Source organism: Aplosporella prunicola (assembly GCF_010093885.1).
Source record: "Aplosporella prunicola CBS 121167 unplaced genomic scaffold K452scaffold_11, whole genome shotgun sequence".
Classification (NCBI taxonomy): Eukaryota; Fungi; Ascomycota; class Dothideomycetes; order Botryosphaeriales; family Aplosporellaceae; genus Aplosporella; species Aplosporella prunicola.
The window spans coordinates 898,801-911,584 of NW_022983539.1; the positions used below are offsets into that span (position 1 = coordinate 898,801).

The window sequence follows — 12,784 nt, forward strand, 5'->3', positions numbered from 1 at the left end:
ATCACCCACCACGGACTACGACGACGACGATAGAGAGGGTGATTGCGCAAGACGACGGGGTTTCTGTGTGATTGCTAGCGAGAATCGCAAGTTTGCGTACACTACCTGCCTGCGACTAGAGGGATCGCTGCCGCTGTTGCTGGTGCCTGAGCCACACACACACACACAAGCGCCCCCACGGCAACGCGCACGCCGACACCACACACTACACACCACCGTACGCACACACGCACGCAAACGACCGCAATGGCACGCACGACACGCGCCGCCGCGCGCGCGCAGCAGGCAGCCGACGAGCCCGAACCCGAGCCTGAGCCGCAGCACAACGAGGCCGGCGACGCTGTCGCATCCACCGCCGCCGCCGCTGAGAACGACAACGACGACGCCAATGCCGAAGAGCCCACTACGCCCGTTGCCGCCACGCCCATCGCTGCCGCTCCCACGCGCAGGCGCAAGACGAGAGCGCAGCCTGAAGCCGACGAGGGCGAGGAAGCAGCTGAGAATTTAGAGGAGCCGCCCGCCGTGCTCGAGGACAGGCGCCAGGCGGCCGGGAGCCCGGCGTCGGATGCTGCGGTCGAGGAACTGCGCGAGGAGGGGTACGGCGGCGAGGAAGGTACGTTTGTTTTCTTTTTCTTTTTCTTTCTTGCGCGGAACATGCGCGCTGGTTTTGTGCTGTCGTGTCGTATGGTGTAGTGTGATGGTAATGTCTGACTGACTGGTTTTGTTTGTGTCTTGTAGGTGCCCCCGTCGTCCCGCATACGCACCAGATCCCCATGCGCGACGAAGTCCCGGCCGCGACGCCGCGCGCGGTGCGCACGACTAGGCGGCAGCTTGCGCAAGCAGCGCAGGCTGCGGAGGAGCTGGCTGAGCCGGCTGAGATGGAGGAGGAGGAAGAGACAGCACAGCCGGTGAAGAGGGCGCGGTCGACGAGGGGCAGGAAGAAGGCGCAGAAGGGTGAGGAGAAGGAGGCAGAGGCGGAGGTCGCGGATCCAGAGGCGGCGGCAGAGGTAAAGACTGATGAGCCCGCGCCGGTGAAGACGCCGCGACGGGCAAGGTCGACGCGCAAATTGAAGACGGCGGCGGAGCCGGAGTCTGAGGCTGAGGCTGAGGCTGAAGCTGTGCCGGAACAGCAGGCGGAGGAACCGGTCCCTGCGAAGACGCCCAGGCGGGCGCGCTCGACGCGGAAGCTGAAGGCCGCGCCTGCGCCGGAACCTGAACCCGAACCTGAACCAGAGGCTGAGGCCGAGGTTGAGGCAGCGGCAGTGGCCGCGCCGGAGACGGAAGCCGAAGCCGCCCCAGAAGAGCAGGCAGAAGAAGCGGCAGCAGTCCCAGCCCCAGCAAAGACGCCCAAGCGTGCGCGCAAACTGAAAGCCGCAAAGGAGCCCGAGGTTGAGCCCGAGGTTGAGCCCGAACACGAAGACTTGCCTGAAGCTGCTGCTGTTACTGTTGCTCCCGAAGCCAACCCCGAGCCAGAGACAGAAGCCTCCGACGCCGCAGCCGGCGCGCAGCAAGATGGAGCTGAGCCCGCCGTCCCCGCCAAGACGCCCAAGCGGACGCGCTCGACGCGTGCGCGGAGGGGCGCGAAGAGGGGTGAGGGGGAGGAGGGGGAGGTGGCTGCAGACGCGGACGCTGGCGCGGGCGCGGGTGCTGAGGCTGAGGAGGAGGTGAAGCCCGCTAAGACGCCTGCGAGGGCGAGATCGACGCGGGGGAAGAAGGCGGCGCAGAAGGTTGGGGATGACGGTGATGATGTGGTGGCTGCTGAGGTGAAGACGCCGGGGCGGACGAGGTCGACGAGGGGGAGGGGGAAGGCGATGGAGGAAGAGGGGGAGGGGGAGGTGCAGGTGCAGGTGCAGGTTGAGCCTGAGGTGCAGGTGGAACAGGCGTCGGAGCCTGTGGTTGAGCCTGAGCCTGAGGTTGAGCCTGAGGTTGAGCCTCAGGAGACCGTCGAGACCGAGGAGGCTGCTCCCCAAGGAACTGAGCTCGAGGAGCCTGAACACCAGGTGGAGGATGTCATCCCCGAGACCCTCCAGGCTCCTGTGGAGCAAGAGCTGGAAGCGGCGCAGTTGGAGGCTGCGGATGTTGCGGAGGCTCGGGAGCAGGCAGAGCTTGCCCAGCCTGTCGAAGCTGCCGATGCTGTTGAAGCTGCAGCGGAGACGGCTTCACAGTCAGACGACATCACGGAATCCGAAGAGCCTGCCACCAGCGTTGGGGCTGCGGAGACGGTCGAGAGCAATGAGATTACGGAGCCGGAAGAGGAGGTGGAGATCTCCGAGCCTGCTGAGGACGAGTCTGCGCCGCTCACTGAGTCTATGACTTCGGAGGCACAGCCCTCTACCGAAGAGCTTGAGAGCTTTGAGCAAGATACCCCTGCGGATTCAGCCAGTATGTCTGAAGCATCTGCGCGCCCTGAAAGCTCTATGGAGGCGACAGAAGCTTCCGAGAATCATGTCGAGGAGGCACAGAAGCCACAGCAGGCGGACACTACCCCCGCGGCACCTGCGCCCTCATCAGCCGCTCCCGCCAAGGGCAAGCCCACGAAGCCTCGCCCTACCAGCGTCACCGCCAAGCCCAAGGTAGGCAGCCGGCCCACGGCAGCAGCACCCAAGCCCAGCACCGGGAAGAAAATCGCTGCCGTGCCTTCGTCCAAGCCCGCCCCCGCAGCAAAACCACCAACCGCCTCCTCATCCACCAGCACAGCTCCGCGAGGGCGCTCCACCAGCGCCACCGCGCCCCGCGCAACCTCAGGCCCACACCAACCCACCAAGCCACGCGAGCCAGGCAAAGTAGTCGACTACCTGGCGCTGAAGCGGCGGCCCGTCAGCGTGTCGTTCCCGCCGCCGCCGCCCCCGCCCAAGTCCTCCAAGCCGCCCACCGTCTCGACCTTCAAGCTGCCCGGCGAGATCGTGGCCGAGAAGCTCAAGGCCGCAAAGGAGGAGCGCCTCAAGCGCGAGCAGGAGAAGCAGTCGCTCGACGCGCGCGCCAAGAATGCAGACGACGCGCGCCGCAGGGCTGAGGCCAGGAAACATGAGTTCAAGGCCCGCCCCGTGCCGAGCTTCGTGCGCGGCGCGCCGGAGTCGGCGCCTAGACTGAACGCTGCGGCCGCGGCGAGGCTGAGCCTCGCGCATGGTGGTGGTGCTGCTGCTGGCAGTGGTGATGCGGCCGCAGCCGCCTCAAGCACCAGCTCCAGCTCCAGCGCCATCAACAACCCCCTCAAGCGCACGGCCTCGCTCTCCACGCGCGACAAGGCCGGGGCTCCCACCGACGCGGGAAAGCGCCCCAGCACCCTCGGCGCGAAACGCAGCCTCGCGCTGCCGGCTCGTCCTGTCCCAGCTGGTGGTGCGCCGAAGCAGCAGAAACAGCGCGCGCCGCCCCCGCCATCCGGCGGCTTCTCCTTCTCTGCGCCGCGCGCCTCCAGCGCGCTGTCCACCTCGACGAGCGGGACGGGCGGCGGCGGCAGCGCCGCGGGGTCGAGCGAGGGGGGCGGCGCCAGCAACAACAACAACACTACTAACACCACTGCCACTGCCACTGCCACTGCGAGCGCGCGCCCCGGCCCCGTCACGAAATCCACAGTCACGGCTGCCGACCGCACCGCGCAGAAGCAAAAGGCGCGATCGATTTTCGCGCGCGAGAAAGAGGAGAAGGAACGCGCGGAGGTGGCGAGGCGCGAGAAGGAGGAGGCTGCGCGGCGGGCGAGAGCGGAGGCCGCCGAGAGGGGGAGGCTGGCTAGTCGGGAGTGGGCGGAACGGATGAAGCGGAAGGTTGCTGGGGGTGCTGGTGGGGGTGGGGGTGGGGCGGAGGGGGAGGGCGCGTGAGGTGTGGTGTGTGTGTGGGGTGGGCTGGTTTAGGTGCGTATGTGCGTGCGTACTTGTTGGGTTGTTGGGTTGTTGGTTTGTTGGGTTGGGGCTTGATTGTTTGATTTGCTTTGTGGGATGAGAGCCTCTGGCTTGGTTGGTTGTTGACTTGTTGTTTAGTATACTTTTTACACGCTTGTTTTCTTTTCCCTTCTACTTTTGACTGCTTTCTTGCTTTCTTGCTTGCTTGCTTCCTTGCTTAGCACTCCCTAGGGGCGTGCCTGCGTACCTGCGTATCTGGCTGCTTGTCTAGCTGGCTGGTTGGTTATGTGATGCTGCCTGCATGCGTCTGTTGAGTCGATGGACTTCTCTGGCTTGCGTGGCCTTTGAGCACGCTGTACGCACGCAATCAATCAATAAGTGCGTTTAGCATTTCTCTCTTACGTGGCAGTTGTTGTATCCAGCTCCACAAAGTGTAAAAAGGAAACCCTATAGTACTAGACAATACCTTGTAAATAAAAAAAATAAATAATAAATGAAACAATATAATATATATATAAAGTTAATCAGTGTAACACGTATGCTAGCGTCACTACCTATACTTGTCCCTCGTGTTGTGTTCGGAAACGCGGCACTGTTCTTGTAGAATGCGCAGCGTGGTTTTATTGCTACCTTGGCGTTAGGGGAAAGGAAGAGGAATGGATTAGGGGAAAGAAGGGGGAAGGATGGGTAAGGGAGTGGGGTATATAATGCTTGAAGAAGAAAGATGTAAGAGAGTAAAAGCGCTGCTGTGGTCTTTGTTGCACTTTTTTGCGTGCAGGGGATTAGGAGGTTAAGAACGCTGTTTTGGATGTATTAGCAGTTTATTAGCGCTAGCAGTAGTAGTCAGCATAGTTGCCTTTTCATCGCAGTTTTCGTTCCGTAGCTACTCTTCTTAATTAACTCACAACCGACTTCGCCGGTATTAAATAAAATGCAGAAATAGTTCGGCACAGTTGATACCTAGTAAATCTAGAAAAAAGTACAACTTCTATATTCAGCATACTACCGATCACACACAAAAACTCATCATTAGAGAAAATCAAATCAATTTTCGAAACCCATAAGGGCTACTATAGATTGAGATCTAGCTATCCAAATCAGTAGACATGAGCCAGCTAAATACTATCATCTGTAAGGACTGTAGAAATACAAAGAAAGCGCAACTAAAGCCACCAAAAGCAAACTCAACTAACACCGCAACAATCGACCTCGCCAGCGAGATCTCCAAGCTTTACAAAGGGCCACTTACCACAGCCAGCTGCAGCACGCGCCCAAAGCTTGTCCAAGACAGCAGTCAAGACCAACAAAGGCAGGGAGGGAGGGGACGTGGCACCTACTCCCACGCATAAGACTTACCTCCAAGCTCATTCACAGCCGCCTGGTCCGCGGCCTTCTTCATAGCAGCGGCGCCGCTGTTCCTCTCAATATACGCCTTGTCGCGCTTCTCGGTGCGGGCAGCGCGGCACTTGGAGCACGCGCTCTTGGTCAGCACGAAGTCCGAGCTGTAGGAGGCCCAGGCCGAGAGGCAGAACTTGCCGACTTGGAAGTCCGGGCACTTGTCGGTCGAGATGAGGGAGCTGACGCACCCGCAGGTGTACTTCATCTGGTATTGCCTGCACATTGTTGTTGGTGGTGGTGGGTGGGGATTGCGGTGCGCAATTGGTGATGAGTCGACTAGTCCTGCTGTTGTTGGAGTTGCGGTGTTGAGGCTGAGAGTGCTGGTGCTTGCCTTCGATGTGCTGGACCATGGTGCGCGTCCTGTGCGTTTACATAGTCGGCGTCGAGCTGTGACAATGTCATTATGATGGGTGTTGTGGTGGTTTCCAGATGCTGTTGCTTTGTTGCGCATAAAGCTCGTTTTGGCACCCGCCGGTGCTTTGTTCTGGACAATAGCCAGGACAATGCCGACGCTATTGCAGGCAGTTATCGACAAGGGGCATCTATGACGTTCGCTCATGGGTCCTGATAACAATGACTGCTTTGACGCATGCCTGCGTCGGTAGAAGCGGGTCGAACAAGACTGGCTCACTGAACTGTATTATGGGTTTGCCAGAGACGCCAACATGCGTATTGCACCGATTAACTATGTATTGTTTTACAAGATATCTTCCAATACTATCGAGCTCCCTTTTCAGACTTTATAATCAAACAAGGTCGGAATTCCTTACATTCGCCAATTTCATTCAGTCACTAGACCATCTTTTAAGTCAAACACAATTTTTTGATAGTCAGTTTTATTCTCTACTCATAGGATTGAATTACTTGGTCATGAGTTCCATGTCGACCTTCGCAAATCATGGAACGTGCCAAGTGGCCAACCTCTATCGACACTTCATCAACGACTACGTCAAGGCACCTCAACACGAACCAGCAAGATGCTAGACCTAATATTAGGCTCAACTACTCTTCCAGCATCTCGACATCAGCACCATTCCAAGACTGCATGAACCGGGCGTTGTCAGGGGGTCCGTCAGGCGAGGCTGCTGGTCCATCCGGCTGCCAAGCAACCAGCGGTCTACGGTCCTTGTACCTAATGGGACGGAACAGGGTGTATCGAACTCTGGGGGTTCTAGTGGCCCATCCGACAAGTCCGTTGACTGCGTCTTTGATGTCGGTGTAGATCTGGTCTAGAAACCCGCTGATGGTGGTGCTGGCTAGAGGGAGCAGCTGGGGTAAAAGCCAGTGGAAGAGGATCCAGAGACAGTGGGGGAATAGGTCCCGGAGGGTCTCGAGGAAGGGAGCCATCGTGGGTGATTGGCGCTTGTAGAAAGTTAAGGGTGGGAGTAAATTTGTGCTTTTATAGTTTCTATTCGTTCGGCCTTTTACGATGTTGTTGAAAAACTTACCGGTAGGGGTAGGTATGTCGTCAAACAGAGTGGGGCAAGGATTTTATTCAAGGCCAGTCACTGTCTAAAGACTAACACTGCCTGTCTGTATCTCTGGGTGCCACACTAATCACCATTTATAGTCATTTAAAGGCATGAGAAGCGAAAATGTAGTTTTCACTAAGAATTCATTATTGACTTGTAGTGTTGCTGTTCGTACCTAGGTTCGTACCGGTGGTGAAGAACACTCGCACCATTTGCTACCTCCAACATCACTCATGCCTCAAGTAAGCAAGACCCACAAAGATCCGAGGGCATCATTCGTGCTTCCCGGCATACCGATAGTACCAAAGCTCATCACCCTCACAAACAGACTGGCCATGAACCAACAGTACATTCCCCGCGATGTAGAGAAAACCAACAGCGCCGAACGTCATGGCCCACACAAACGGCCTGACCAGCTCCTTCGCCAGCAGGAACAGGATCTTGACCAGCGTCTCCAGCAGGTTCAGTAGACGGGAGAGGAAGCGACCGAGGACGCAGCCACAGGTGCCAAAAGCCACGAGCGCTACCATGCCCGAGAAAAGGGCCTTGAAGAGGATTTCCGCGCGGTCTTCCTGCAGGAACGCCATGTTGACGAGGTTGAGCCAGTCGGACACGAGCTCGATGAGTTCGAGCATGTTTTCGCGGGATTGGTATGAGAGGTTGAAGGGGTTGGAGACGTGCGCTACGAATCTGGATATGAGCTCGTGAGAATGGTCCAGAAGAGCGAGCCACTTGGGAAGGTACCGTGCGACGTGAGCCATGAGCTCTTTGGATGTGTACGAAAAGGCCATTTTCGCGGCGGATTCGAGTTTGTCTCTGAGGACTGGGTAGGGTGACCAGGATGAAAGGTGTTGGTTGAGTGTCGGCGGCGAGAGCACGGTTTTATCGTAGGCCGTACGCCTGTTGCCTAGTTAACTGTTCAAATGCATGTTAACTCTTCTCGGCTGTTCTCACTTATACTGCCTGCTTGTGTTCACACTCCCGTCTACACACAAAGAACTCAGCACCTCACACACGGATACTCATCACAAGAAAAATAACAAGAACAACCAAGTACAAACAAACACAATTACCTCAAAAAATCAATTCGTAGTTATCGCAGTGCTACTGTCAGTACCCAAGAGACCTCCCGTACCATCAATCACACCCAGTCACCGATGGTTCTAGAAGTAATGAAAGCTACGAATCACCGCGCCCAGGGCGAAGGCGGCCAATCTCAGCGCTCTTTCCGGCCTGAACACCGATTTTGAAAGACGCAAAAGCTATCATTCCAAGGAAGATGCCCTCGAAGATGATTTCCGGGCGCCGTAACTGGCACAATCCCATCTTCACAAGGCTTAGCCCGTATGAGCAGCTTCCGGTGAGGTGAGACATCATCCCGCGGAGTTGGTATGAAAGAGACATATTTGCTGTTGGCGTGAGTGCGTTTGTTGGGAATGTAGTTTAGGGATGGGTGTTAGTTGGCTTGGTTTGTGATCTTAATTGTGATAGCGTGGCTTTATAAAAGTGTGTTTATTTGCCTTCTTGTTCATTGTTCGAGGTCTTTTCATAAGACGAACAGTCGGGTCAAAGACGGTTCTGGTTCAAATCGGCCATTGTATATCAACAGTGCTTGGTTACACTGGCAAACAGCTTCCACAGAGATTAAAACAGCCACACACAGCTAGACTTTCTGTAGTCCACCTAATACAACGGATAGGAGCAGTTTTACCATTCAAAACCATCGTAGTACTTGCTAATTTATTTATTTATGTATATTGTTTTTTCTTCTCTTGCGCCTGAGCAACCTACCTAGTAACCGCCACCCAGCGGCCTCACCTAAGATCTAACATATCTTCTTCCGCTCTACTACCTTCATGCCAACTTTGTATTATTAAATTGACCCTGAACGATTTCAGAACCGAAAAGATAAGAAATAAGTAAAAAGCGTACGATTTAGCTACTACAAAGATAAAGCATCATCATTTCATTCAGAAAAGGAAGTAACCACAAGCCTAACAATTCCGCCCTTCGAGTGTATACCTAATAACACTCCATACAACCAACCAAAGCCGCGACGCCCTCCGGGTACCCGCAGCGTGGAACCCTCAACTCGAAACCACGTAACGAAATAAACGCACACCCAGCCCCCCCGCCAGAATTCCAGCATGTGAAAGCAATAAACCCCAAACCGCAGACCTGCAGCACCAACTCCCGGCACCCAGGAAGTGGGTCAGGTCACGATGGCCACCGCCACTGCGCTCCCAGCAGCAGCAGCAGCAGCAGCAGCGCAACCTGCCCACAACCCACATATCATACATACCTACACAGCGACGGCCGGCCACCAAGCACGCCAGCAAAGCCGCCCACGCATTCAGCGACACTAAGGCTGAGAAAACCGCGCAACCGCACGGAAAAACGGCAACGGCGCACCGGCGCCTCGACAAGCACAAGCATAGCCCAGGCAGCGGGCAACGAAGCGACCAACAACTTTAGCTAAGGGCAGGCATTGCATGCACAGCTCCCGACAGCGCCTGCACGACCAGGCGCACACCCGCGCTGTCGGGTCCAAAGGGAGCACAAAAACACAGCGCTAACTAGCCGGGGCCCGTGAGGACGCAAGCCCAGCACGGCAGCGGCTGCGCGACGGGTAACCAACTACCTAGGTATGCGGCGATCGGGGGCAAGGCAGCGCGCGCGCGACAAGGGTGCTGGCAAAGACGGACGGAGATTTCGCGCGCGATCTACATACATAGCTAATATAGCCACGCCCCAAGCCAAGCACGAACACGTACCAAAGCAGCGGGTATGTACCAGGCAGGTAGCTAGGGTAGCTACATACTACATATGTATCCTTTATGTATGTATATGTGCTGTGCGTGGTCACTGCGCGTTTGACCTGCTTGCTGCTCCACAGAATCCTCGCTGCTGCTTCTCCTGTGCCTGTGCCGCCTTAGCCGGCTACGACGACGGGCTTCTCCTTGGGGAACTTGGCGACGGTCTCGTTGCTCAGTTTCAGCGTGTCGATGACGACCTGCGAGGGCGTGAGGCCCAGCCACTGCCCTAGTGACATGTCTGCAGCGAGGAGGGGAAGAAAAAAATCAGTTACATGAATACAGTACAGCGGCACTGGCAGCCAGCAGCAACGCAACGCAACGCAATGCCAGCGTCACACACCGATGCTGCGGGGCGCCGGAACGAGCTTACTTACCAGAGAAGTGGTCAGCCTGGAGCACCTCGAGCAGGACGACGTCCTCGTCGCCCACATTCTCAATGTAGTGCGAGTTGGACTTGGGGAAATAGCCGACGTCTCCAGCGGCGTAGTCGAACGTGGTAGCCGTCTTCGGCGGCGTGAGCAGCGTCGCGCGCGCCTTGCCCGCCAGGAAAAATGACCACTCGTCGCTGGACGGGTGCCAGTGGATCTCGCGCATTGCGCCGGGCTTGATGGTGACGAGGGCGGCGGAGAAGTTGGGCGCCACGGGGAACGTCACCGGATCGACGATCTTGACGCTGCCCCCGGCCACTAGGTGCGGTTCTTGCTCGGACCAGTGGTAGCTGTACGCCGTTGCGCCACTGAGCGCCCCCGCGGTCCCGGTTACGTTTTGCTTTTCGATGTCTTTGGGTGCGGCTGTGCCAGGGAAGATGAAGAGCTCGCCTTCTGGGATGTCGTCGAATGCGGAAATATCCACGCCTAGGTCTTTTGCGAGAACTTCTTTCTGCGGATGTTGTTAGTGTCTAGTAGCACTAAGCTGAATTGTTGTGCTGATCGAGCTTACCGGGTTATGGGCGAACATTTCAGTGGCAAGGAAAGTATTATCTTCAGAGAAGCTGCCATCATCAAAGACGAGCATGAACTCCGCACCGCCACCAAGAGCCTGAATCGAATGCGGAATGCCACTGTAACCAACCGTCAGCGAAGCAACCACTCAGTGAGGACAAGGCAGCACGCACGGAGGGAAGAACCAAACATCGCCCTTGCTCACATCGTCGACGAAAGTCTTGCCATCTTCTTGCACCGCCTATTCCCGATCAGCGTGACATCATCGCCCGGCACGAGATCCGACCTTACCTGGATGCGCACGGTGCCGTTGAGCATGAGCGCCCATTCCCCGGCCACGTGCCAGTGGAGCTCGCGGTAGCCGCCGGGCTCGAGCCGCATGTCGACGCCCGCCATGGCCGTGGCGTCCGGCATCACGACTGTGTTCTCCTGCCGTGACCAGCCCGCGCCGTCTTTGCCGAGCTTCGCATGGCTCTGCCCCATGCTCCATTGCGCATTGATGGTTTGGCCGTGGTCCGTCCCAGGCGGCGCAAGCTTGTTGCTGAACAGCCGGTCGAGCACCTCGTTGCGAGGTCCCGGGTCAGTTCCGCCCTTGGTGCCGCGGATGGGCTGTGGGTGTTCGATGTTGGAAAAGTCGAGACTTTGCCCAATGTTGGCGTCGTCTTTCTGGCCCGGTGCTAGCTTGTAGTCAATGTCGTCCGTGTTTTCGGTAGTCAGAATGTTCGTCGGGTTGTAGCCTTGCAGCGCTGGCGAGCCACGAAGACCTGGGTTGCTGGCTGGGGCAGCGTGCACAGCGCCCAGTGCAGCTAGGCAGAGCAATGCAACGTAAGACATAGAGGGCCGTTGAACCATGGTGATGGGCAGAAGGGAGGGCAAAGTCTGGCTGAAGACGGTGCTAGGGATGGACGGCTCTTCGCGCGCAATCCACGCCCGTTTTATACCCGGTTCATGGAATTAACGGAGACCTGCAAGCTTGCAGACGTGTTCGTGTGACCTCATTCATTCAACGTCTTCTTCCAAATCGTCGCTTGGCAACAGCCACGTTCGCCGCCAATCTGCGGTGAATACAGTGGATCTGGACGGGTGTGCCGGTAATACGACCCTGAAGACGCTGCCGATGTCCGAGGGATTGATCAGCAGGCCGCCTCCCTGCATGAGGGTATATCGGCCTTCGATACTATAGGATGATTTTGATTTAAGCCGTTACTTGGTCCGGTGGATGACTGGAAAGTTTCGCTTACATATAAACGCGAAGTAAAAGTCCGACGCAGCGTCAAAGGCGTGTTACCAAGTGTCTGAATAATATGCTCTCTGGCTTACCAACTGCATTTCTCAGATTCTCGTAACCAAGATCTTGCGAGCCTTTGTAAGGTTGTCCTTGCGAAAGCCGCAGGTATCCGAAAAGCCATGCATTATCCTTGCTTGCGGCGTGCGTGGTGACGAACGATAGCAATCAACTTCAACCCAAACAACACCAGTCAAAACGCTTGATCGCATGCAAGGCTAAGGTGCCTCGTAGACTGATGTAACTCTTCTAGTGAAAAGGTAGACCATTTTAATTGGGAGGGTGGGGCGAGGAGCGGGCACAGATACGCAGAACGATCTAGGCCATGTGAAAACGGGCATTGCCGTAAGCTGCATTGGGAAAGCCCTCTATATCCGTGAGCGGGAATGACGCGGCCATAGGCCTGTTGCCTTGAGCGCGGGGAAGATGTGGCAACGACTCCACGGACCAACGAATATTCTGATTCGTCGGCTGCTTGACAGGGAAAATGATCCTTGACCACTGGTGAAGTTAAAGCAGATCAAGCCGTGCTTTCGAAAACCGGGGTGATGAAATAACGTTACCTTGTCTTCTAGCAAAACGATCAAAGCCTTGTCTTCGCAGCAAAATGTACTATCGTTCGCTGTAGGGCATATCGAGTGGGGCTCGTAGCCTGTTCCTGAGACTGCCAATGCTCGCTTGTTGATCGGAAAGCTTGATAATCTCTTGTCGGGAAGCTTGACCTCAAACAGTGGGGCCTACAATACCCTCCTCGCCATGCGCGCCGTTGGAAATGTACGTCGAACAGACCGGTAAAGTAATATAGCCGAACTACGGTATCGGCGTCAGCCAATGGAAGGCGTGTAAACAGACCATGTCGTGAAACCAGAGGCCCCTCGCCGTTTGTGCTAATAACATCCGATTACGCTGTGCTACGGGATCCGAGCTCCGAAGACTCATCTGTAAGGTCGCACACAGAACCATGGCAGAGAAGAAACCTCTTAACCAGAGTGAGCGGCTCGGTGAAGGCGGCTTGCTCGTATGTAGTATGTTGGAA

At 56.5% G+C, this 12,784-nt stretch overlaps 4 protein-coding genes across 4 annotated transcripts; 1 reads left to right on the forward strand and 3 right to left on the reverse strand.

The window, feature by feature from the left end:
- The first annotated feature begins 5 nt into the window (after positions 1–5).
- K452DRAFT_21895 (uncharacterized protein) lies at positions 6–4,110 on the forward strand. The gene is made up of 3 exons (XM_033536390.1): positions 6–613; positions 739–3,777; positions 3,830–4,110. Exons 1-3 carry the CDS (start codon positions 247–249, stop codon positions 3,934–3,936), a joined length of 3,513 nt encoding a protein of 1,170 aa, XP_033398361.1. The 5' UTR covers positions 6–246; the 3' UTR covers positions 3,937–4,110.
- Positions 4,111–5,169: 1,059 nt separating this feature from the next.
- Positions 5,170–6,581, reverse strand: K452DRAFT_297903 (uncharacterized protein; the record flags this gene model as incomplete). The annotated part of the gene is made up of 2 exons (XM_033542072.1): positions 5,170–5,449; positions 6,241–6,581. The coding sequence occupies 2 exons, from the start codon at positions 6,579–6,581 to the stop codon at positions 5,170–5,172; spliced, it is 621 nt and encodes a 206-aa protein (XP_033398362.1).
- A 303-nt stretch (positions 6,582–6,884) lies between these two features.
- On the reverse strand, positions 6,885–7,497 carry K452DRAFT_332414 (uncharacterized protein; the record flags this gene model as incomplete). The annotated part of the gene is made up of 1 exon (XM_033545151.1): positions 6,885–7,497. The coding sequence occupies one exon, from the start codon at positions 7,495–7,497 to the stop codon at positions 6,979–6,981; it is 519 nt and encodes a 172-aa protein (XP_033398363.1). The 3' UTR covers positions 6,885–6,978.
- Positions 7,498–9,638: 2,141 nt separating this feature from the next.
- On the reverse strand, positions 9,639–11,297 carry K452DRAFT_226847 (uncharacterized protein; the record flags this gene model as incomplete). The annotated part of the gene is made up of 5 exons (XM_033536857.1): positions 9,639–9,760; positions 9,897–10,401; positions 10,462–10,582; positions 10,637–10,704; positions 10,755–11,297. The coding sequence occupies 5 exons, from the start codon at positions 11,295–11,297 to the stop codon at positions 9,639–9,641; spliced, it is 1,359 nt and encodes a 452-aa protein (XP_033398364.1).
- Between the last annotated feature and the right edge of the window lie 1,487 nt (positions 11,298–12,784).

What these genes read in the sequence shown, in the direction of transcription:
- K452DRAFT_21895 (XM_033536390.1), top strand. Translation starts at nt 247, where the DNA reads ATGGCACGCACGACACGCGCCGCCGCGCGCGCGCAGCAGGCAGCCGAC. An exon ending in GGGGTACGGCGGCGAGGAAG is followed by an intron (nt 614 to 738) that starts GTACGTTTGTTT and finishes TGTGTCTTGTAG; the next exon opens with GTGCCCCCGTCGTCCCGCAT. An exon ending in GAAGGTTGCTGGGGGTGCTG is followed by an intron (nt 3,778 to 3,829) that starts GTGGGGGTGGGG and finishes TGTGGTGTGTGT; the next exon opens with GTGGGGTGGGCTGGTTTAGG.